The sequence below is a fragment of the Pongo pygmaeus genome, chromosome 18 (assembly GCF_028885625.2).
Source record: "Pongo pygmaeus isolate AG05252 chromosome 18, NHGRI_mPonPyg2-v2.0_pri, whole genome shotgun sequence".
NCBI classification, from domain to species: domain Eukaryota; kingdom Metazoa; phylum Chordata; class Mammalia; order Primates; family Hominidae; genus Pongo; species Pongo pygmaeus.
The window spans coordinates 85,200,455-85,221,820 of record NC_072391.2 but is presented as its reverse complement, the minus strand read 5'-3'; the positions used below and the strand labels follow the sequence as shown (position 1 = coordinate 85,221,820).

Below are 21,366 nucleotides of genomic sequence, written 5' to 3'. Positions count from 1 at the left end.
GATTGCGAGGCCTCCCCAGCCACGTGGAACTGTGAGTCCATTCAACCTCTTTTTCTTTGTAAATTACCCAGTCTCGGGTATGGCTTTATCAGCAGCATGAAAACAGACTAATACACTGTTGTTTCTTATTAAATGTTATTGGCTTATTTTGAAAACAAAAGCTTACCAAATACATGTGGTTATGGGAAGGGGCCAGAACATTACACTGCAAGTAAAAATATCAGTAACTATGTTTACTGGGTGGTGATGGCATAAACAATACTTTTTCCTTTGTTTTTTTGTTTTTGTTTTTTTTTTGAGACAGGATTTTGCTCTGTTGCCCAGGCTGCAGTGCAGTGGTGCAATCACAGCCCACTGCAGCCTCGACCTCCCGAGCTCAACTGATCCTCCCACCTCAGCCTCCTAAGTAGCTGCATCTACAGGTGTGAGCCACCAAAAAAAAAAAAAAATTATTTTTGACACAGGATCTGGCACTGTTGCCCAAGCTGAAGTGCATCTGGGCTCACTGCAAGCTTCTCCTGAGCTCAAACCACCCTCTCACCTTAGCCTCCCAAGTAGCTGGGACTACAGGCTCACTCCGCCACGCCCGGCCTTGTTTTTCCTTTGTAAACATCATTGTACAATGCTGTGGCTACATCGCTTTTTCAATATGAAGTTTTCTTTGGAAGTTTTTACATCCAGTTTGGGCCTTGGAGGAAAGCAGTCAGTGATAGAAATTTCGTGACTCCGAGTGAGTCTGGTGGAGCTTCAAATTGTAGATTGTTTCCCAGGGACCCGGGGCAGACACAAAGCACTGACTGCAGGATCCCCAGTGATAAAAGTGATCAAAGGCGAGTGTGGTTGGAGGTGCGCTGCAACGCGAGTCGAGGTTTCATCGAGCCTCATTCAGTGGCTCCTGGGACAGTTGTGTGGATGAAGAGGGCCATGTCCGTGAAGTGCTCAGGATGGAGCTGGCGGTGGGGCGGCCATGCCGGCCACATCGCTCACACCCCTCACCCGTCAACTCGGGGCCACGCGTTTTCCTTGGCTCCTCTGTGGATTAATTCTCGTTCTGAAGACGGGAGGCCGAGGTTTCATCTCGGCTCTGTTCCTGGCTCATTGCTGCGCTTCTCTGTGCCCGTCCCCTCCCCTGACGAGGGGAATGAGAACCTTGCCTAGGGAAGCATTTAGGGGACGATGGACAGTGACTTCATGCCAGCCCCTCCCAAGCCCAGCCGCCAGCTGAGGTCCTGACCACCTTGTGGACCGCCTGGTCCTCCAGCCCTGCGTCCACCCCCCGAGTCCTCCCTCCTGCTCTTCCGTGGTTCCCTCGTGTTGTTCTGTGCCAGTAGCTGAGCCCCCGTGCCCACCCACTGCAACTGCACCTTCCCTCCCTCCCGGCTTCCCCACTGCGTTGCTCACTGCAGGAGCCAGTGAGTGGCTCTGGCTGTGTTCAGACGGCTCTGTGCCTCCTCCTCTCACCCCAGTTCCTCAGCCTTGGAGACGGACGGGGGTGCAGCGGGGCTGAACGGCACTCCAAGCTCGTGGGGCTGGGGGTCCGCATCTGCACCCGGCGCGTGGCTAGCACCCCCTGAGCGTTTTGGTCAATTTGCCATCATCCCACCCCCCAGTGCCGTTGGCGGTTGCCTGACGAAAAGCTGCACTTAGTAGAAATCACTGTGGATGCAGGAGATGGACGGTGATGAGCTCAGGACCAGCCAGCAATCCCATCAGTTGGTAATACCCACCATGGTCACCCATGACTTCCTCTCGCCACTGCTCGGAGCTCCTGCAAAGCCACAGGCAACAACACATTTTTGCTCCATACGAGAAGCTCCTATTGTAAATCGGTGACATGGCTGCGGTTTTCTCTCAGCAAACATTGAGCAAACACTGTGCCAGGTGATGTGCTGGGTCCCAAACCCTTCCCAGACCCGGCCCTGGCACTCACGGAGATCCAGCTGGGAAGCCCGGGAAAAGGTCATCGGGGAAATAAACGAAGTCAAGCACGGTGGATGAACGCGCTGCCGCCGCTCCCCATGCCTCTTGTGGTGGACGTCACTTATGCTTCCTGGTGCCCTCCCAGATGACCCCCCTTGGGCCACTACACACGGCTGCACCCGGCAAGTGCAGACAAGGATGGTCTACTCACCAAGCCTGCAAGGCTGGTGTGCAGGACGGGCCAGCTATGCTCCCCAGGTGTGTGCAAGACCAGGGACGAGTCAGTCATTGGGAGGTGAGGTGCTCGGACAGTGTGGGGTGGAGGAGGAGGGAGGGAAGCTGAGTGTGGGCTCTTCGTATTGGAGAGGAGGGGAGGGCCATGGCACAGAGACTCAGATGGGAAGGTGCGAGAAAGAGCAGAGATTTCAAAGGAGCTACGGTGGAGGCCCACGGAAGAGGAATGCTGAGGCTTTTCTGTCTGAAACGCTGAATAGACTCTAGCACACGCAAAACAGCCCACCACAGCAAGCTGCAGGATTCTTCCGGGCTCTTAACAGTGGTCTTGTAAAAAAAAAATTAGCCAGGCATGGTGGTCCCAGCTACTCAGGAGGCAGAGAGGGGAGGATGGCTTGCGCCCAGGAGGTTGAGGCTGCGGTGAGCCATGATCGCACCACTGCGCTCCAGCCTGGGTGACAGAATGAGACTCCTGTCTCAAAAAAAAAAAAAAAGACTGGAACATTCAAAACCTGTTGATGGGCCAGGTGTGGTGGCTCACGCCTATAATTCCAGCACTTTGGGAGGCCGAGGCAGGTGGATCACCTGAGGTCAGGCGTTTGAGACCAGCCTGGCCAACATGGCGAAACCCTGTCTCTACTAAATATACAAAAGTTAGCCAGTTGTGGTGGTACGTGCCTGTAATCCCAGCTACACAGGAGGCTGAGGCAGGAGAATTGCTTGAACCTAGGAGGCAGAGGCTGCAGTGAGCCAAGATTGTACCACTGCATCCAGCCTGGGTGACAGAGCGAGACTCTGTCTCAAAAAAAAAAACCCTGTTGGGGTTTGTTGATGAAGGCCACCCTTCCTTTCGCCACCACCGGTGCCAACCCTATTGCCCCTCCAATCCCATCTCCCGCTGCCCCTGACAGTGCCTTTGCCGGCTGGTGCTTCCGCCTGTTTTGTCGTGGTGGCTGCTCTCACCAGGGTCCTTTCCACTGGTCGTCCTTTTCTGCCTGGAGCCGCCATTATCATCACCTGACAAATAGAAACCCATCTTCAGGGCTCCACTGAAATACCGCTTCCACGGGGCCCCTCCTGGGCGTCCCAAGCAAGTTTAGGGCCCCAAAGCCCACGCCCTCACCTCTCAGACACACAGCTTTTTATCTCTACCACCGTCTGCCCCTCCTGGATTCCAAGCTCTGCGAGGGCAAGTCTGAGCCCAGAGCCTCCTCCTTCTGTCCCCCGTACTGAGCGTGGTGCCCAGCACACGGGAGAAACTCAGTGGGTGTTTTCGGATGAATGAGGGACTTTTCTTCTTTTATGCTTGCATGGCTGGCAAAGCCCCTTCTCATGGACGTGTTCTTCAGACATATTTATCTTTCGATGTCTTTACATGCAGGTCTTACCTTGAGACTCGTGGTATCTGTTTCAGGGAACTGCGGATCTCTGCCGTGGTGAGATGATGGCGATGGCAGTGATGATAGCAATTTTATTTTATTTTGTTGTTTATTTATTTATTGAGATGGAGTCTCCCTCTGTCGCCCAGGCTGGAGTGCAGTGACGCGATCTCGGCTCACTGCAACCTCCACCTCCGGGGTTCAAGCGATTCTCTCACCTCTGCCTCCCAAGTAGCTGGGACTACAGTCGCATGCCACCATGCCCAGCTAATTTTTGTATTTTTAGTAGAGACGGGGTTTCACCATGTTGCCCAGGCTGGTCTCAAACATCTGACCTGAAGTGATCTGCCCGCCTCAGCCTCCCAAAGCGCTGGGATTACAGGTGTGAGCCACCGCGCCTGGGCGATGACAGTAATTTTAATAATAACAATAACACCAGTCATAATAATAGTAAGTGGCTACCATTATTTGAGCTCTCACTGCATGCCAGGGACTGTTAGGGAGGTACTTTGTAAGCATCACAGTACTCAGTCCTTGTCATGGGCCCCTGAAGTAGGCATCATTATCATTTTACAAACATCTAGTCTGGGCCACAGATCTATAAAACAACTTGCAAAGCCCCACCGTGTGAAGCCAGGATTGGAGCCCACGTTTGCCTGGCTTTCAAACCAGTGCCAATATGTGATGGTCTCAGAGGCTAACTTCCAGGGAGCAGTCTAGGTTCCATCGTCGCGGAGTTCTGTGGGCAGGGGCTTGCAGTGGCTGCGGCCCCTGCCTGCCTGGGGAGGTGGCACACAGAAGCCGTCACCCTTTACAGCTTGGGAACGTGCATTACCCCCCAGAGCGGCACCGGAAGCAGGCCGGTCCCTTGCAGCGTCGTGTTATTTGAAATTTCCAGTAATTAGAACATCTCAAACTTCTCTTTTACTAATTTTAAGCCTTCAAACAACCCGTGCCTGCCAAAAGCCTGCTCATCTTGGTAAAAGCCCCAAACTACAAATAGATGGCTATTAACAGCATCTGTTGTAATAGCAGAGACAATATTCTCTGGGGCCAGCACGTCACAGCCTGGAGCCGGCCCCAAATGTCATCTGTTATTATGTTTGGAGAGTCTGGCACGCGCTGAGGCAATCGTTCAAATATATCTCCATGAGCCAGTTCTGACGCACCTGCTTGCATAGAACGCTGAGGCAACAGTGGCCAGTGCTGCCCGGTGGACCAGCCCTGCTGATAGCAGAGTCTGGGGGATGGGGACTGGCAGCTTAAAGACCCCTTTTTGTGAATTGGGCTTGCCTTTTTTTTTTTTTTTAAATTAAGGAGAATACCTTGACATTGTATTGTCATTATGAAAAGTCACTTTAGGCTGGGCACAGTGGCTCATGCTTGTAATCCCAGCACTTTGGGAGGCTGAGGCGGCAGATCACTTGAGGTCAAGAGTTCAAGACCAGCCTGGCCAACATGATGAAACCCCGTCTCTACTAAAAATACAAAAATTAGCTGGGCATGCTGGTGGGTGCCTATAATTCCAGCTACTCAGGAGGCAGAGGTGAGAGAATCACTTGAGCTCAGGAGGTGGAGGTTGCAGAGAGCCAAGATCTGGCCATTGCACTCCAGCCTAGGTGACAGAGCAAGGCTCCATCTCAAAGAAACAAAAACAAAAACAAAAATTAGTGGGGTGTGGTAACACATGTCTGTAGTCCCAGCAACTCAGGAGGCTGAGGCAGGAGAATCACTGGAACCTGGGAGGCAGAGGTTGAAGTGAGCCGAGAGCACCCCACCACGCTCCAGCCTGGGTGACAGAGTGAGACTCCACCTAAAAAAAAAGAAGTCACTTTGAGATTATTTTATCCAGGTCTGCAGACTTAAATTGGGTCCCTAACTTTACTGGCAAGGCAAGTAGCAGAGTTTGGCCTGAACCCTACTACAAAAGCTGAGGGCCTGGACCGTCAGACCTGGGTGAGGTTGCCGGCTAAACTGGGGCAGGTGACCGAACCTCTCTGCGTCTCAATTTCCTCATCTCAAAGTTGGGCTCACAGGACCTGCTCTGTAGGGCCATTGTGAGGAGTTCATCCTGGGAGGAACATGAAGTTACCTCGCAATGCCCAGCAGGTAGCAGGTGCCCAGTGAACGCCATCTCCTCCGCCGCGCTCTGGTATGCATGAAACCTTCTCCATCACGACAACGACGTGAGCTCATGGACAGGATGCATGGTGCCCGGGACACGCCAGAACCTGGCCAGCGAGAGCCTTTGCCCCTTAATCAGCTGTTTCACCCCATGAAGGCTTCAGTGGCTTCCAGTTGGTTGTTTTTTGGTTTTTTCTGTTTGTTTGTTTGTTTTAGAGTGCTTCCTTTATGTCAAGCGTTGTGCTAAGGATTTCGTATTTCCCGTGTGACTTAATCGTAACAGCAGTCCTATGGTGGGGGTTCAAGGATCATCCCCACTTTACAGATGGGGAAACTGAGGCTAGGAGGGGTGCAAAAGCTGGACCTAGAGCACACAGTTTGGGAGTGGTGGCCCCAGCCTCTGAACGTGCGTCCGAATGCACACAGTTTGGGAGAAGTGACCCCAGCCTCTGAACGTGCGTCCGACTCCAGACCCCACTCCTAACCCCATGTTGTGTTATCTACAGGAAGAGCAATGAAACACGGCTTTCCAGTTTTTAAAGAAATACGTTTGGCATTTTGCTATTGGGCGGTCTTCGCGACGCAGGTCTAATTTTGGAATTGACAGTGGGATTTAAAATTTGCAGTGAGATTCTGTTTCACCTTGAAGGAGGCTCAAGGTGTATGAATCCCACACTAGACTGATGCTGAAGAGGATCCTGTGGAATCCACACCCGCTGGCATTTTCAGTAAAAAAGGCCTCTGTGTCTTCCTGAAACGCGTGCGCCCCGCGCGGGCCACGTTGCCAGGTTCCGGGTGCCTCTTCACCGAACTGCCACCAGGGGCCGCTCCAGCCCAGCCCCTGCACCTGCTGTTCCCGAAAACGCAGCGGCCCAGACTTCCTTTGCAGTTACCCTCTTAGAAGAACGAACGTTTGGCTTCCTTCCTTATTTGCGTATCATAGAGCCAGTGAGTCACAGTAGCCTTTTTGGGTTTTCCCCTGAGGGTGCTTGGTCCCCAGCCCAGGGTGGCCACCGTTTCAAGCAAGTCCCTTGTTCAGGTACAGGTGTGCAGATGCCCCGAGCCAGCCTGAGGAGGGGCCGTATGTCCCGAGGGCCCCATGGTTCCCCTCAGGAGGCAGATTGGAAAGGGCTGACTTGTCTCTTACTCCAATGGGTAGAGAGGCGGGGGATCCAGCCCATCAGAGGCTGCTGCAGTAAAGAATTATGTGACAGGCTGGGCGCCGTGGCTCACGCCTGTAATCCCAGCACTTTGGGAAGCCAAGGCGGGCGGATCATGAGATCAGGAGATCGAGACCATCCTGGCCAACATGGTGAAACCCCGTCTCTACTAAAAATACAAAAAAAAAAAAAAAAAAATAGCCGGGTGTGGTGGTGCGCACCTGTAGTCCCAGCTACTTGGGAGGCTGAGGCAGGAGAATCTCTTGAACCCGGGAGGCGGAGGTTGCAGTGAGCTGAGATAACACCACCGCATTCCAGCCTGGGCGACAGAGTGAAACTCCGTCTCAAAAGAAGAAGAAGAAGAAGAATTCTGGGACAGCTCAGGGTCAGGAAGGGTGAAGAGATGCCTGTGGGCTCCAGCCCTGCTGGAAGCCCTTGGGAAAGTCTTCTAGCCCCAGAGTTAGCACAGCACCTTACCCTGCAGAGGCTCAGGGCTCACAAGTCCCTTCTGGTCCCAGCAGCTCCCGTTCCTGGCCCTCGTTGGTTGGCCACAGTCTGGAGGGTGACTTTTCTACTAGGTTTTGTGGGTGGGGGTCCGGCAGGCATCGGCTGTCAGTGGACTTATGCCTCATGCAGTTGGCGTCACTCTTTTTGGAACCCTATTTATGTGCCTACGTAGAACCCTAGGGTGCTTGAGCTGGGACCAGGAGAAACGTGTAGTAACTCTCTTTACACAGATGAAGCTGTAGAGCCCCTGAACAGTGTGCGATGCACAATCACCACCACTGCCATCATCAGGCGACACTTTACAAAATGCTTCCTGCCTTGTCTCCATTTATCCTGCCCGCTCTTCTCATTTAACAGGTAGAGAGGCTTAGGCTCAGAGAGGCTAAGCTACTTGCCCAGGGTCACACAGCAAGTTAGAAGCAGAGCTGAGTTGCAAATCCAGGTCTTTAACTATTTTTATGTTCTGTGGACTTGACTAGAAATCCCAGGCAGTTCCCAAACTGCCATGGGAAAGGCTCGATTCCACTGTAACACACAGAGCTGCTTACCAACCAAGTGATTCGATGAATAAATCAATGAACTGACTAATCCCATTCATTCGTGTATTCATTCATCCCGTGAGGGTTCATTGTGTGCCTTCAATGACCCCTTCCTGCACTAAGTCCTGTTGATACAGTGATGGTCCAGACAGAAACAGCCATTTTTGTTTGTTTGTTTGTTTGTTTTTGTTTTTTTTGAGATGGAGTTTCGCTCTTGTTGCCCAGGCTGGAGTGCAGTGGCGCGATCTCGGCTCACTGCAACCTCCGCCTACCCGGTTCAAGCAATTCTCCTGCCTCAGCCTCCCAAGTAGCTGGGATTACAGGCACCCACCACCACACCCGGCTAATTTTTTGTATTTTTAGTAGAGGTGGGGTTTGACCATGTTGGTCAGGCTGGTCTTGAATTCCTGACCTTGGGTGATCCGCCCACCTTCGCCTCCCAAAGTGCTGGGATTACAGGCGTGAGCCACCACACTCAGCCTAGAAACAGCCTCTGTCCTAAGAGTGCAACTGGATGGGACTTAACTCAGTCTTACAAATGGCATCTACCAGGCCGGGTCCAGTCTAATTTGTCCCTGAAGCATCCACCATCCCTGCCTTCTAGGCATTTCTATTCTAGAAGAGATGATACAGACATGCATGAATTTCCACACAGTAAACTTATCATGAGTGAGCCCATCCCAAGAGCGAGAGGTAGACCCCCTGGCAGGCTCCACCCTCAGCCACCAATCAATGCACTTTGATGCCGCTGGGGCTGGTCGGCTGCAAACCCCGTTTCCACCACAGACACAGGCCGAGGCAGAAGTGAGCACAGAGCTCACTGTGCTCGCATTTTGTGGTTCTGTAAGTTCCTTAGATTGTGTTTTGGAGGCCAGGCACGGTGGCTCACGCCTCTGTTTTGTTTTTGAGACAGAGTCTCGCTCTATCGCCCAGGCTGGAGTGCATTGGCGCAATCTCGGCTCACTGCAACCTCCACCTCCCAGGTTCAAGCGATTCTCCTGCCTCAGCCTCCCAAGTAGCTGGGATTACAGGCACCCACCAACACACCCGGCTAATTTTTTGTATTTTTAGTAGAGACGAGGTTTTACCATGTTGGCCAGGCTGGTTTCGAACACCTGACCTCAAGTGATATGCCTGCCTTGGCCTCCCAAAGTGCTAGGATTACAGACGTGAGCCACTGTGCCTGGCCTAACAAAGTGATTTTATGTGCTTATTGTGGGAAGGACTCTTTCTGTGTATTTTTAAAAATTGCGATGTAATTCATCTGTGTGTATTTAAGGAGAATAGAAGACTTGCTCATAATGGTAGAATTTTAAAACTAGATATGACTCCGAGGTTGCTCCAGACCAACACTGAGATTTTGAGTGAAGAGGGGCAGTGAGCAGCTCTGTGGCTTGGTCCAGCACTTGCCTAGCCCCTGACTGGACCAAAGCCAAATCCATTTTCCATTTTCCAGTTTACACCTTGGTGCCTCCAACTATGAGTACTTTTTTTTTTTTTTTGAGACTGAGTCTCACTCTGTCGCCCAGGCTGGAGTGCAGTGGCACGTTCTCAGCTCACTGCAACCTCTGTCTCCCAGGTTCAAGCAATTCTCCTGCCTCAGCCTCCTGAGTAGTTGGGATTACAGGCGCCCGCCACCACACCCAGCTAATTTTTGTATTTTTAGTAGAGATGGGTTTCACCACGTTGGCCAGGCTGGTCTCTAACTCCTGACCTCAAGTGATCCTCCTGCCTCAGCCTCTTAAAGTGCTAGGATTACAGGTGTGAGCCACCACGCCCAGCCCAAGTACTTTTGGTGTCAGGAAACCACCAGGAGTCAGCAGTGTCAAGCTCCCCAAGGCATTCATCACGTGCTCAGTGCTTTCCTGGCTTTTGCCACAGTGGGAGGTGACATGAGCAAGGCGGGTGACACGAGGCTCCTCCACAGCTATGGGAGGCACTCGGGCCACCCTGAATTTGTGATCAGTGCTCCAGTTCTTCCGGCGCCTTCCAGCCTTGCCCAGCCATCCCAGGAGCACGCTGTGCTCCTTTCAATGAAAACGTGTGGAGCAGGTACCCCATTTGTAGCAGCTGTTGATGGAAATCTGTTAGTGACAAAGTGCTTAGACACAGGAGAAGCCACCCACGTCAGAACCCCTGGGGAGCTCGTTAAAAGGCAGACTCCCAGCACTACCTGGACCTGGGGACAGCAGCCATGACTCTGCAGGGCAGAGCCAGAGGCCTCAGTGAGCGATGCTCATGGCTGATTCCCAAGTGTCAGGAGAAGCAAGTTCCTGGGAGGCTGCACCTGGCACTGTGCCATGGAGAGGGGCACCCCGAGGCCTGCAGGTGGAGAGTGCTGACTCCAAGGTGAGTGTTTAGGGTGACTTAGGAAGGAAGGAGTGTTCCAATAAAAGCTGGCCCTGTGGTGGGCCTAGATTAAGCAGGGACTGCCAGAGATCAGGACTGATGCTATAGCTCAGGGTCTGCTTATTTAAAAACCTTGCTCATCCAGGTGCAGTGGCTCACACCTGTCATCCCAGCACTTTGGGAGGCAGAGGCGAGTGGATCACCTGAGATCAGGAGTTTGAGACCAGCCTGGCCAACATGGTGAAACCCCGTCTCTACTTAAAATACAAAAATTGGCTTGGCCTGGTGGCACATGCCTGTAATCCCAGCTAGTCAGGAGGCTGGGGCAGGATAATCACTAGAACCCAGAGGTGGAGGTTGCAGTGAGCTGAGATCATGCCATTGTACTCCAGCCTGGGCAACAGAGTAAGATTCTGTCTTAAACAAAACAAAACAAAACAAAAACTTTGCTCACTGTGTGTTATTTTATAACATTATTTGGTGATAGGATTTAAGCTGCTTTTAAAAAATATTTGGAAGACATCTCTTTTTTTTAATTAAAGTCTAGAAATCTTATAGGACAGGCAGGCATCTCAGAAACGTTCTTTGCCGATTTCTGCCTGCGGGGAGTTGAGGCCCTCACCACCACCCAGTGGCAGCACTGGGGCCCTGCCTTCATTCCGCATTTACTATGAACCTCTGGGCAGGCGCTGGGCTGGCGGTGGGGCAGAGTGAATGGGACAGAGCCCACCTTTCACGGAGCCCACCTTTGGCTTGTCACTTCAACCATACAGCAACCCCTTGCGAGTGAGCTCATGTAACCCTAATGTAGACAATGCCTCAGGTAACACCACAGCTCAACAAACGGACAAAATGACACACACGTCTCGCTGCCTTTATTTCCAGGAATTAGTGGTGGGCCCTTGGAAAACCACTACAGACTGAAGCAATTTCATTTCCACTGGGGAGCAGAGAATGAGGGGGGCTCAGAGCACACAGTGGACGGCCACGCGTACCCCGCAGAGGTTTGTAGACGTGGCCTAAGAGCACATATCTGGACGCTTTCTATGTCTCCGGCTCTATGTTGGGGGGTGAACAAGCCATGCCTGCTGCTCAGATGTGAAGGATTTCCTGGGGCCTGGGACTGTCAGTGCTCAAACCAGAACAGTCAGCCGCCCCACCCATTTAGTCACACCCCTCTCCTACGAAGAAGGCACTGTAAGCTCTCTCATGTAACGGAAGAAGAGACTGAGGTTCTGAATGGTTACGGAACTTGCCAAAGCCAGACAGCTGGGATTCAAAGTCAGAGCTTGAGCTCTTTGCCGCGCTTCACTCAGCTGTGTGCTTGCAGCCGTAGGGACTAGCAAATCCACAAGGCCTTCTGCTGAGAAGCTGAACATCTTTGCAATAGAGGTCATCTTCTTTTGTTTGTTTGTTTGTTTTTTGTTTTTTTGTTTTTTTGAAACAGGGTTCACTCTGTCACCCAGACTGGAGTGCATTTGTGCAATCTTGGCTCACCACAACCTGCGTCTCCCAGGCTCAAGCGATTCTCCTGCCTCAGCCTCCCGAGTAGCTGGGATTACAGGTGCGTGCCACCAGGCCCTGCTAATTTTTATATTTTTAGTAGAGATGGGGTTTCGCCATGTTGGCCAGGCTGGTCTCGAACTCCTGACCTCAAGTGATCCACCCACCTCAGCCTCCCAAAGTGCTAGGATAACAGGCGTGAGCCACCGTACCCGGCCAAGATCATCTTCTTAAAGCAGTCTTATTTTCAACATTCCAAAGCGGGAGTCAGTAGAGAAAATGAGTGCAGATCAATTCTGGGAATTGGTTTTTGTAGTTTTCTAGGGTGATAAGTGATGCCTTATAGATTTCCCCAAATATTTTATTATGAAATTTTTGCAACATACGAAAAAATGAAAAGAACGAGAAGAATCTACGAGTTTGACGTCTCAGTCCTGCGATGATCATTTTTGCGATATTCACTTTATCACACCTCTGCTCACGCACTCACCTGACTTTTTGATGCTTTTTCAAGTTGAGGACTCTTTCTGTTTTTTGAACTTGTTGTTATGAAAGTAATGCTGCAGTTAATAGGGAACTAGAGTCCACCCAAACCAAAAAATGAAAATTGTTTGTAATCGCACACCCAAAGGTGACCCCGGGACATTTTATAAATAGGGAGTGATATCTGTTGTCATAATCATGCACATATTTATAAATAGTTCCAAGAATGAGCGCAACAATGGCTTCTGTGTGCTTCCTTTCATTTAACAACATGGCTTTTATTTTAGTATCTCTATCTGCAACTTTGTTTTTGATGAACAGATATTTTATTTATTTATTTATTTTTGAGACTGAGTATCACTCTGTTGTCCAGGCTGGAGTGCAGTGGCATGATCGTGTGATCTCGGCTCACTGCAACCTCTGCTGCCCAGGTTCAAGTGATTCTCCTGCCTCAGCCTCCTGAGTAGCTGGGATTACAGGCACCTGCCACCACACCCGGCTAATTTTTGTAGTTTTAGTAGAGATGGGGTTTCACCATCTTGGCCAGGCTGGTCTTGAACTCCTGACCTTGTGATCCATCCACCTTGGCCTCCCAGAGTGCTGGGATTACAGGCATGAGCCACCATGCCCAGCTGAGGCCTGAGTTTTTTCTGGTAATTCTTGTCCAAGGATAACTAGGAAGTAGAAAATAATGAAACCACCCATTTCTATTGGATGAGGTTAACATGATCCTCTCCTTTTTCCCCCCACCAGGAAGACGAGGCTCTTCCTTCCCGTGGCTTACGTCAAGTGCCTGGGAACTCAGAGGTGCTGGTGGTGCTGGGATCTTACACATCTGGCTGCAACAACTTAGTTCTTTTTTTTTTTCTTTTTTTGAGACGGAGTCTCGCTCTGTCACCCAGGCTGGAGTGCAGTGGCACAATCTCAGCTCACTGCAAGCTCTACCTCCTGGGTTCACGCCATTCTCCTGCCTCAGCCTCCTGAGTAGCTAGGACTACAGGCACCCGCCACCATGCCTGGCTAATTTTTTTTTTTTTTTTTTTTTTGTATTTTTAGTAGAGACAGGATTTCACCATGTTAGCCAGGATGGTCTTGATCTCCTGACCTCGTGATCTGTCCGGCTCGGCCTCCCAAAGTGCTGGGATTACAGGTGTGAGCCACCGCACCTGGCCATTTCATTATGATTAAGTGGACACATAGGTCAGCCATTCAGAAGGGGAAGTGACTGTCTTATTTCTTGCTGATCAATTTACGTTCTCTTTCCACTGTGTTTCAGCTGCATTTAGTTCACTGGAATTCTGTGAAATACCAAAATTACAAGGAAGCTGTCGTAGGAGAGAATGGTTTGGCTGTGATAGGCGTGTTTTTAAAGGTAATCGCTTGCTGGGTGTAGATCTAATGAAGAAAGTGGTGATCCATCATTAGGATTGCTTTTTTTTTTTTTTTTTGAGACAGGATCTCACTGTGTCACACAGGCTGGAGTGCAGTGGCATGGTCTCGGCTCATTGCAACCTCCACCTCCTGGGTTCAAGTGATTCTCTTGCCTCAGCCTCCCCAGTAGCTGGGACTATAGGAGTGTGTCACCACACCCAGCTAATTTTTGTATTTTTAGTAGAGACAGGGTTTCACCATATTGGCCGGGCTGGTTTCAAACTCCTGACCTTAGATGATCCGCCCACCTCAGCCTCCCAAAGTGCTAGGATCACAGGTGTGAGCCACCGCGCCTGGCCTAGGATTGCTTTTAAAACGTGGTGTATTTACAGTGGAGTGAGCTTCCCCCCCATCCACTGCCTTTTCAGCTAACCCCTTGTGTGTCTGCCACGCAGCTCGGGGCCCATCATCAGACGCTGCAGAGGCTGGTGGACATTTTGCCGGAAATAAAACATAAGGTAAGCTGCATATTTGAAATCAGCAGGCCGGGCGCGGAGGCTCACACCTGTAATCCCAGCACTTTGGAGGCTGAGGCAGGTGGATCACCTGAGGTCGGGAGTCCGAGACCAGCATGACAAACATGGAGAAACCCTGTCTCCACTAAAAATACAAAATTAGCCGGGTGTGGTGGCACATGCCTGCAATCCCAGCTACTCGGGAGGCTGAGGCAGGAGAATTGTTTGAACCCAGAAGTGGAGGTTGCAGTGAGCTGAGATCACACTGTTGCACTCCAGCCTGGGTGACAAGAGTGAAATCCCATCTCAGAAAAAAAAAAGAAAGAAAAGAAAGAAATCAGCATAATTTGACAAGCAAAATTGTTTAGTGTGGCGATTCATTTGCAAGGAAAAAGAAATGGCGTAGTAGAAAGAGCCCCGCTGAGGGGCTGTGGTTCCCTTTCTGGAAATGGGATTCCGCAGGGTTGATGCTCGTGTGTCCACAGCTAGCTCTCTCTGACTTTGAATGCGTCACCACTGTTCTGGGGCCCTGTTTCCTCCTCCATAAAATAAGGGTGTTGAGCTCAACGGAAGTTCCCAAAATTCAGCCATACAGGCAAGATCCTGAAGACGTTTGACGTATCTGCCTGCCGATGGGACAACTTTCTACTGAATATTTTTCTTTTCTTTTCTTTTTTATTTTTTCGAGGAGTCTCCCTCTGTCACTCAGGCTGGAATGCAGTGGCGCAATCTCGGCTCACTGCAACCTCCACCTCTCGGGTTCAAGCAATTCTCTTGCCTCAGCCTCCCATGCAGCTGGGACAATAGGTGTGCACCACCACACCCAGCTAATTTTTGTATTTTTAGTAGAGACGGGGTTTCACTATGTTGGCCAGGCTGGTCTCAAACTGCCGACTTCAGGTGATCTGCCGGCCTTGGCCTCCCAAGGTGCTGGGATTACAGGCGTGAATCACCACGCCCAGCCTACTTAATATTTTTCTTTAAATTGATTAGCTCGAAAAATTTTTAGCCTTGTCCTGGGTGATGATATTCACTAATGATAAAGTTTGTTTTAAAACAGATTGAAACAAAAACCTCAAATCCCTAACTGATAACATTTAAGAATGTTGACTCATGTACCACGCAGCACTCTTCTTGAACAGTCCCTGTCTGACCCCAAGCCCAAGGGCAGAGAGAAACCTGCCCAAACCGCAGCTCTCCGCCCAGCAATCCATACACTTCCCTGCATCCAGCGCCCAGCTCTCCATACACTTCCCTGCCTCCAGCACAGCTCGAAAAGATGGTAGGGACAAGAGGGTCGCCTTTCTCCAAGATCAGCTGGGAAAAGGCTTTCAGGGAGAAGGAGAAATTCCAAAGAAATGTAGTTTATTTATTCAGCAGCAAACAAAAGAATTCCAGGGCAGAAGGAGTCAACAAAAGCCTCAGATGTGCGGACGGATGAGGCTTCAACCTGTGTTATAACAATGGTGTGGGCTGGTCCAGATGGAGCTGGGGCCAGCCCTTCCTCGAGGTTCAAGGAGCCGTTTGATCTGTACGTGGCCTTCGCCTTGATGCTGGCTTCGGGGCGGCCTCCTGGGACTGGGACCAGATCACCCCCTGCCGCCCCATCTGCCTGCTCAGGAACTTCACAAGGCCACGGTTCTGAGAGCTCTGACGCCCCATCCTCTTCCTCCGCGCGGCTCCACAGCCAGAGGAAACCTGGGGAGGGGATGTTTTCCCAGCCAGCCTCCACCTCCCACACCAGGTGGTCCCACCTCTTGGTGGGAAAGAAGAGAGCTGGCTGTGAAGGACCCTTTACCCAAGGGCTGTTTTCCTCCCAGGGAAGGTTCTGGAGCATCTCTTCCCCATGGGGTAAGTCAGAATTTTCTAGGCAAACCAGAGGGGAGGAATGATGCCAGGGACAGGGGAGGAAGTGGCACCGGGGACTGAGCTCTGGTCCTGATGCTGATCTCTGGGCTCATCCCCTCAGCTGAAAATAAAGAGTTAGACTCTTTTTTTTTTTTTTTTTTTTTTTTTGAGATAGAATCTCGCTCTGTTGCCCAGGCTAGAGTGCAATGGTGCGACCTCAGCTCACTGCAACCTCCGCCTTCCAGGTTCAAGTGATTCTCCTGCCTCAACCTCCTGAGTAGCTGGAAGTACCAGTGCCCACCACCATGCCTGGCTAATGTTTGCATTTTTAGTAGAGACGAGGTTTCATCATGTTGGCCAGGCTGGTCTCAAACTCCTGACCTCAAGTGATCCGCCCATCTTGGCCTCCCAAATTGCTGGGATTACAGCCGCGAACCACCGCGCCTGGCCAAGTTAAACCTTTGAGAAATTAAAAGACCTTAAGAGGCTGTGTGCGGTGGCTCACACCTGTAATCCTAACACTTTGGGAGGCCAAAGCAGGCAGACCACCTTAGGTCAGGAGTTCAAGACCAGCCTGGCCAACATGGTGAAAGCCCATCTCTACTAAAACTACAAAAATTAGCCAGGCATGGTGGCGGGTGCCTGTAATCCCAGCTACTCGGGAGGCTGAGGCAGGAGAATTGCTTGAATCTGGGAGGTAGAGGTTGCAGTGAGCTGAGATTATGCCACCACACTCCAGGCTGAGTGACACAGCAAGACTCATCTCAAAAAAAAAAAAAAAAAAATAGATCTTAGGAGGTAAAAGGCCCAGCCTTGGGGGCAAGAGTCTGTGCTTCATGGGTCAGGGAATGGAAAGAGACTTGAACAACCCTCTCGCCTAGAGGCTCCTAGCCTAGGACTTCTGGGAGCTTCTCCCATAGCACAGTGTATCAGAGAGCCCCACAGTTGGACTCCTGGGTCCAGAGCCCAGATCCACCACTCCTGAGCTGCGCACCTCTGAGCCTCAGCTTCCACACCTGTGAAATGGAGATATTAAACATCCACAGTAGCCCAGGCGTGGTGACTTACACCTGTAATCCCAGCACTTAGGGAGATTGAGGTGGATAGATCACCTGAGGTCAGGAGTTCAAGACCAGCCTGGCCAACATGGCAAAACCCCGTCTCTACTAAAAATACAAAAATTAGCTGGGTATGGTGGCACTCTCCTGTAATCCCAGCTACTCAGGAGGCTGAGGCCGGAGAATCACTTGAACCCAGGAGACGGAGGTTGCAGTGAGCCGAGATCGTGCCACTACACTCCAGTCTGGGCAACAGCTCAAGAATCTGTCTCCAAAAAAAAAAAAAAAAAAATCCACACTAGAGCAGCATTCTCACCATGTAATGGAATAAGGAGCATGTCTGGTTCTTGGTTAAATGTGCAGTTGAGTTTAAGGCCCAGCTGTGGCCAGCACTCACACACACACGTCTGCTGTGGAATGCACAGGATGCTGCTGCCTGTCACGAAACGAAAATCCACCAGTCCAATCATTAAGGTTAAAATCGCTTTTTGTTGCTGCGGGTGCTTTCAGTCAGCTGATTCCCAGAGAGAGCTATTACCTTTTGGGAGTCCATGAAACTTTAGAATGATGGCCTTGTGATGGAAAATGCTAGAAGTGTGGTTGAATCTAACTCCTGATTGGTGGGCAGCGCAGGCAGGATGGGGCCGTGGTGGCCTCAGGCTCAAGGGCAGATGGCCTTGGCTTCGAATCCCAGCTCTGCCACTCACCCCCGCGGACTCAGCAGTCCTCACCCAGGGACGGGCTCACCTGCAGCTTCTGGGCTGCTTTCCTGGTTTCCTCCAGTTAAGGAACAAACTGTCCTGAACTAGGGCAGGAAAGACCAGAGTCACGTAGTCCCCATCATCTCTCCTGCTTCCAGGCTGGTCCGGGCCCTGCTGTGGGACTGACTCGGCAGGGACCCTCCAGGAATCCCTGCGACAGTCGCTCCCTGGGGACCCAGCTGGCTTCTATGCAGTGCTCAGGGCTCCAAGGTACAGTTCCAGAGACAGCCAGATGGACATGATGTCCTTTTCTGCCCTGGCTTCCAGAGTCACAAAGCACTGCTCCTGCGGCATCCTGCTCACCACTCCCGCCAGGAGCACCTGCCCAGGCTCAGGGCAAAGGGACATCACCCCACACCTCAGTGGGAGGGGTTCAAAGAAGCGATAGCCCTCCACATAAATTATCACACTGAATCTTCCAATCACTCCACGGGGCAGGGCCTGTGATTCATCTGTCTTGCACATACAGGGAAACCAAAGCTCAGAGAGGCAGAGAAGGCCTTGCCCGGGCACACAGCTGGCAGGTGAAGAGCCCGTTTTTCAACCCAGGAAGTGGGTCCATGCAGCCTGAACTCCCAGTCGTCCCAGCGCCCACCTCCCATATGCAGTCAGAACCCAGGCTGAGCTCCAGCCCCTGCTGCACATTTCTTAGCTTTTCAGCAGCTTAGAGGGAAACACAGGCAGTGTCTGTAACCAAAACCACATCAGGCGCTGCCTGGAAGCCCAGACCCCCACCCCCACCCCCAGCGCCATCCCATCTGCACAGGCCCCTACCAGTGCTGTCTTGTCACTATGCACTCAGCTCCCAGCACGCAGGCACAGCCCCAGTGTGGCCCCAGTGACCCTGGGCAGACAATCCCAGAATGGAGACCTCGAGGCTTCGCCTTTGACCCTCTCACCATAGCCAGAAGTTTTGGCAAAAACTGCCCACAGAGGGTCCCCACCCTCCATGCCTGGACAAGCTGCAAGCTCCTCAGGCTGCTGGGGACCCCCCTTGTCCCTGCCTTCGCAAGAGTCAGGGCTACAGGGGAATTGGCTGCCTTGTGGAGTTGGAAACAGCCCACCAGGTCCAGGGGATCCAGGGAACGGCTCTATGCCCAGTGGGGGCTCTTCTAGCTTTGGGAGCAGCAGCGACAGCACCTGCTGAGCCCCACACCCATGTGGCAGGCACTGATGGAAGCCCATTACAGCCACCACACTGCCTGTCGTACACCTGGGGAAACTGAGACTCTAAGAGGACAAAACAAGGGCGGAGTTAGGCTGGGTGGGGCTTGACGTTCATAAGATGTGGGGTCCTGTTTAAGAGAAAGAAGACAAAACCAGGAATAGGGCGGTGGCTCACGCCTATAATCCCAGCACTTTGGGAGGCTGAGGCGGGCAGATCACCTGAGGTCAGGAGTTTGAGACCAGCCTGACCAACATAGAGAAACCCCATCTCTATTAAAAATACAAAATTAGCCAGGCGTGATGGTGCATGCATGTAATCCCAGCTACTAGGGAGGCTAAGGCAGGAGAATCGCTTGAACCCAGGAGGTGGAGGTTGTGGTGAGCCAAGATCGTGCCATTGCACTGCAGCCTGGGCAACAAGAGCGAAATTCCGTCTCAAAAAAAAAAAAAAAAAAGAAAGAAAAGAAAAGTGGAACAAGTCACCAACCCACTTCCGCCAGCAAAGGCTTGTGGTGCTTTCCACAGGTAGCTGGGCCATCCATGCTCAGATAATGGATGTGATGGTCTTCAGCCTCCTTGGTGTGCTCACCGGTGTCCCATTCTAGCTGCCTGGGGCTCACCACACGCATAAAGGAAGGGCCCTGACTTGCTTTGGGGGCCCCGAGGGGGAGTAGCTTTCTGTAACCACATGGCTGCTCCAGCCCTCATGCATCTTAGAGACAGTACAGGAACTCCTGGGCACGATGATGTAACACACAGGCATCCTCTTCTCAGCCCAAGGCTAGAAAGCTTAATTGGAAGAAACGTGCGCGCAGTGGAACGGCTGGGGCCTGCCGCTCCCCCAACTGATTCCTGCAGCCCTGGGGAGGGAGGGAAGAGCCCGCACCTCGGAACAGGCCAGGCCTCAGTGGCCCTGACTGGCAACGTGGCTTTGGGCAAGTTGTTTATATCTGTCTGTCTGTCTTCATCAGTAAACTAGAAATACTTCTCGAAGGGTTGTTCTGAAGATTTGAAGTAGTTGCTCAGAAAGTGACTAGCACATCTATGCCCTGGGAGCAGGGACGTGTGGCAGGCAGGAGGAGACGGACATCTTGCTGCACACCCGCCTGTTACCCATGTGCACAGACTGATGTCTCACTGCACACCCGCCTGTTACCCACATGCACCACTGACGCCTCACTGCACACCCGCCTGTTACCCATGTGCACCAGACTGACGTCTCACTGCACACCCACCTGTTACCCACATGCACCACTGACGTCTCACTGCACACCCGCCTGTTACCCACGTGCACCAGACTGACGTCTCACTGCGCACCCGCCTGTTACTCACGTGCATAGACCAATGCCTCACTGTGCACCCACCTGTTACCCATGTGCACAAGCAGCCTGCTCCTTCACAGCCCAGCTAGAGCGTGCAATGGGATGTCAACCCAGCTAGACCATGCAATGAGATATTACTTGGCAGTCAGAAAGGACACAGCTCTAACTCACGCTGCGGTGTGGGTGAGCCTCAAAAGCACCATGCTAAGTGAGAGACGCAAGACACAAATGTTCCACATGTTACATGACTCAGTTCCTATGAAACCCACAGAGGCAGAAGCATCAGGGCAGGGGTGGGGACGAGAGCTAAAAAAGTACCAAGCTTCCTCCTTGAGGTGCTGAAAATGTTCTAAAATTGACTCGGGATGGCTGCACAACTGTGAATATACCCAAAACCATAGAATTGTGCACTTCAATTTTTATTTACTTTTTTTTTTTTTTTTTGAGATGGAGTTTCACTCTTGTTGCCCAGGCTGGAGTGCAATGGCATGATCTCAGCTCACTGCAACCTCTGCCTCCCGGGTTCAAGCGATTCTCCTGTCTCAGCCTCCCAAGTAGCTGGGATTACAGGCATGCGCCACCACACCTGGCTAATTTTGTATTTTTAGTAGAGACACGGTTTCGCCATGTTGGTCAGGCTGGTCTCGAACTCCCGACCTCAGGTGATCCACCCGCCTTGGCCTCCCAAAGTGCTGGGATTACAGGCATGGGCCACCGTGCCCGGCCTATTTACTTATTTTAAGAAAGGATCTCACTCTGTCACCCAGGCTAGAGTGCAGTGGTATGATCACAGCTCACTGCAGCCTTGACCTCCGGGGCTCAAGCCATCCTCCCACCTCAGCCTCCCAACTACCTGGGACCACAGGCGTGTACCACTGCATCTGGCTAGTTTTTGTGTTTTTTGTAGAGTCAGGGTCTTGTTATGTTGCTTAGGCTGGTCTCAAACTCCTGGCCTCAAGCAATCCTCCCACATCGGCCTCCCAAAGTGCTGGGACTACAGGCATGATCCATCGAGCCCAACCAGGTTGTACCCTTTAGATGGGAGAGTTGCATGGTATGTGAATTCTATCACAATAATGCTGTAGGTTTTGTTGCTGTTGTTGTTGTTTGAGACAGAGTCTCTCTC

The 21,366-nt window shown here is 51.7% G+C and overlaps 1 protein-coding gene across 3 annotated transcripts in view; it reads left to right on the top strand.

Annotated features, from left to right (window-relative positions):
- Positions 1-21,366, top strand: part of CA5A (carbonic anhydrase 5A) — a 49,479-nt gene that overhangs the window by 20,725 nt on the left and 7,388 nt on the right. For 2 of the 3 annotated variants that reach the window (XM_054453323.2, XM_054453321.2), the window contains exons 3-5: positions 11,098-11,216; positions 13,475-13,570; positions 14,025-14,087. In XM_054453323.2, coding sequence (XP_054309298.1) covers positions 11,098-11,216; positions 13,475-13,570; positions 14,025-14,087 — 278 coding nt within the window. The remainder of the gene's footprint in view (positions 1-11,097; positions 11,217-13,474; positions 13,571-14,024; positions 14,088-21,366) is intronic. The other variant, XM_054453322.2, reaches the window with a different exon arrangement.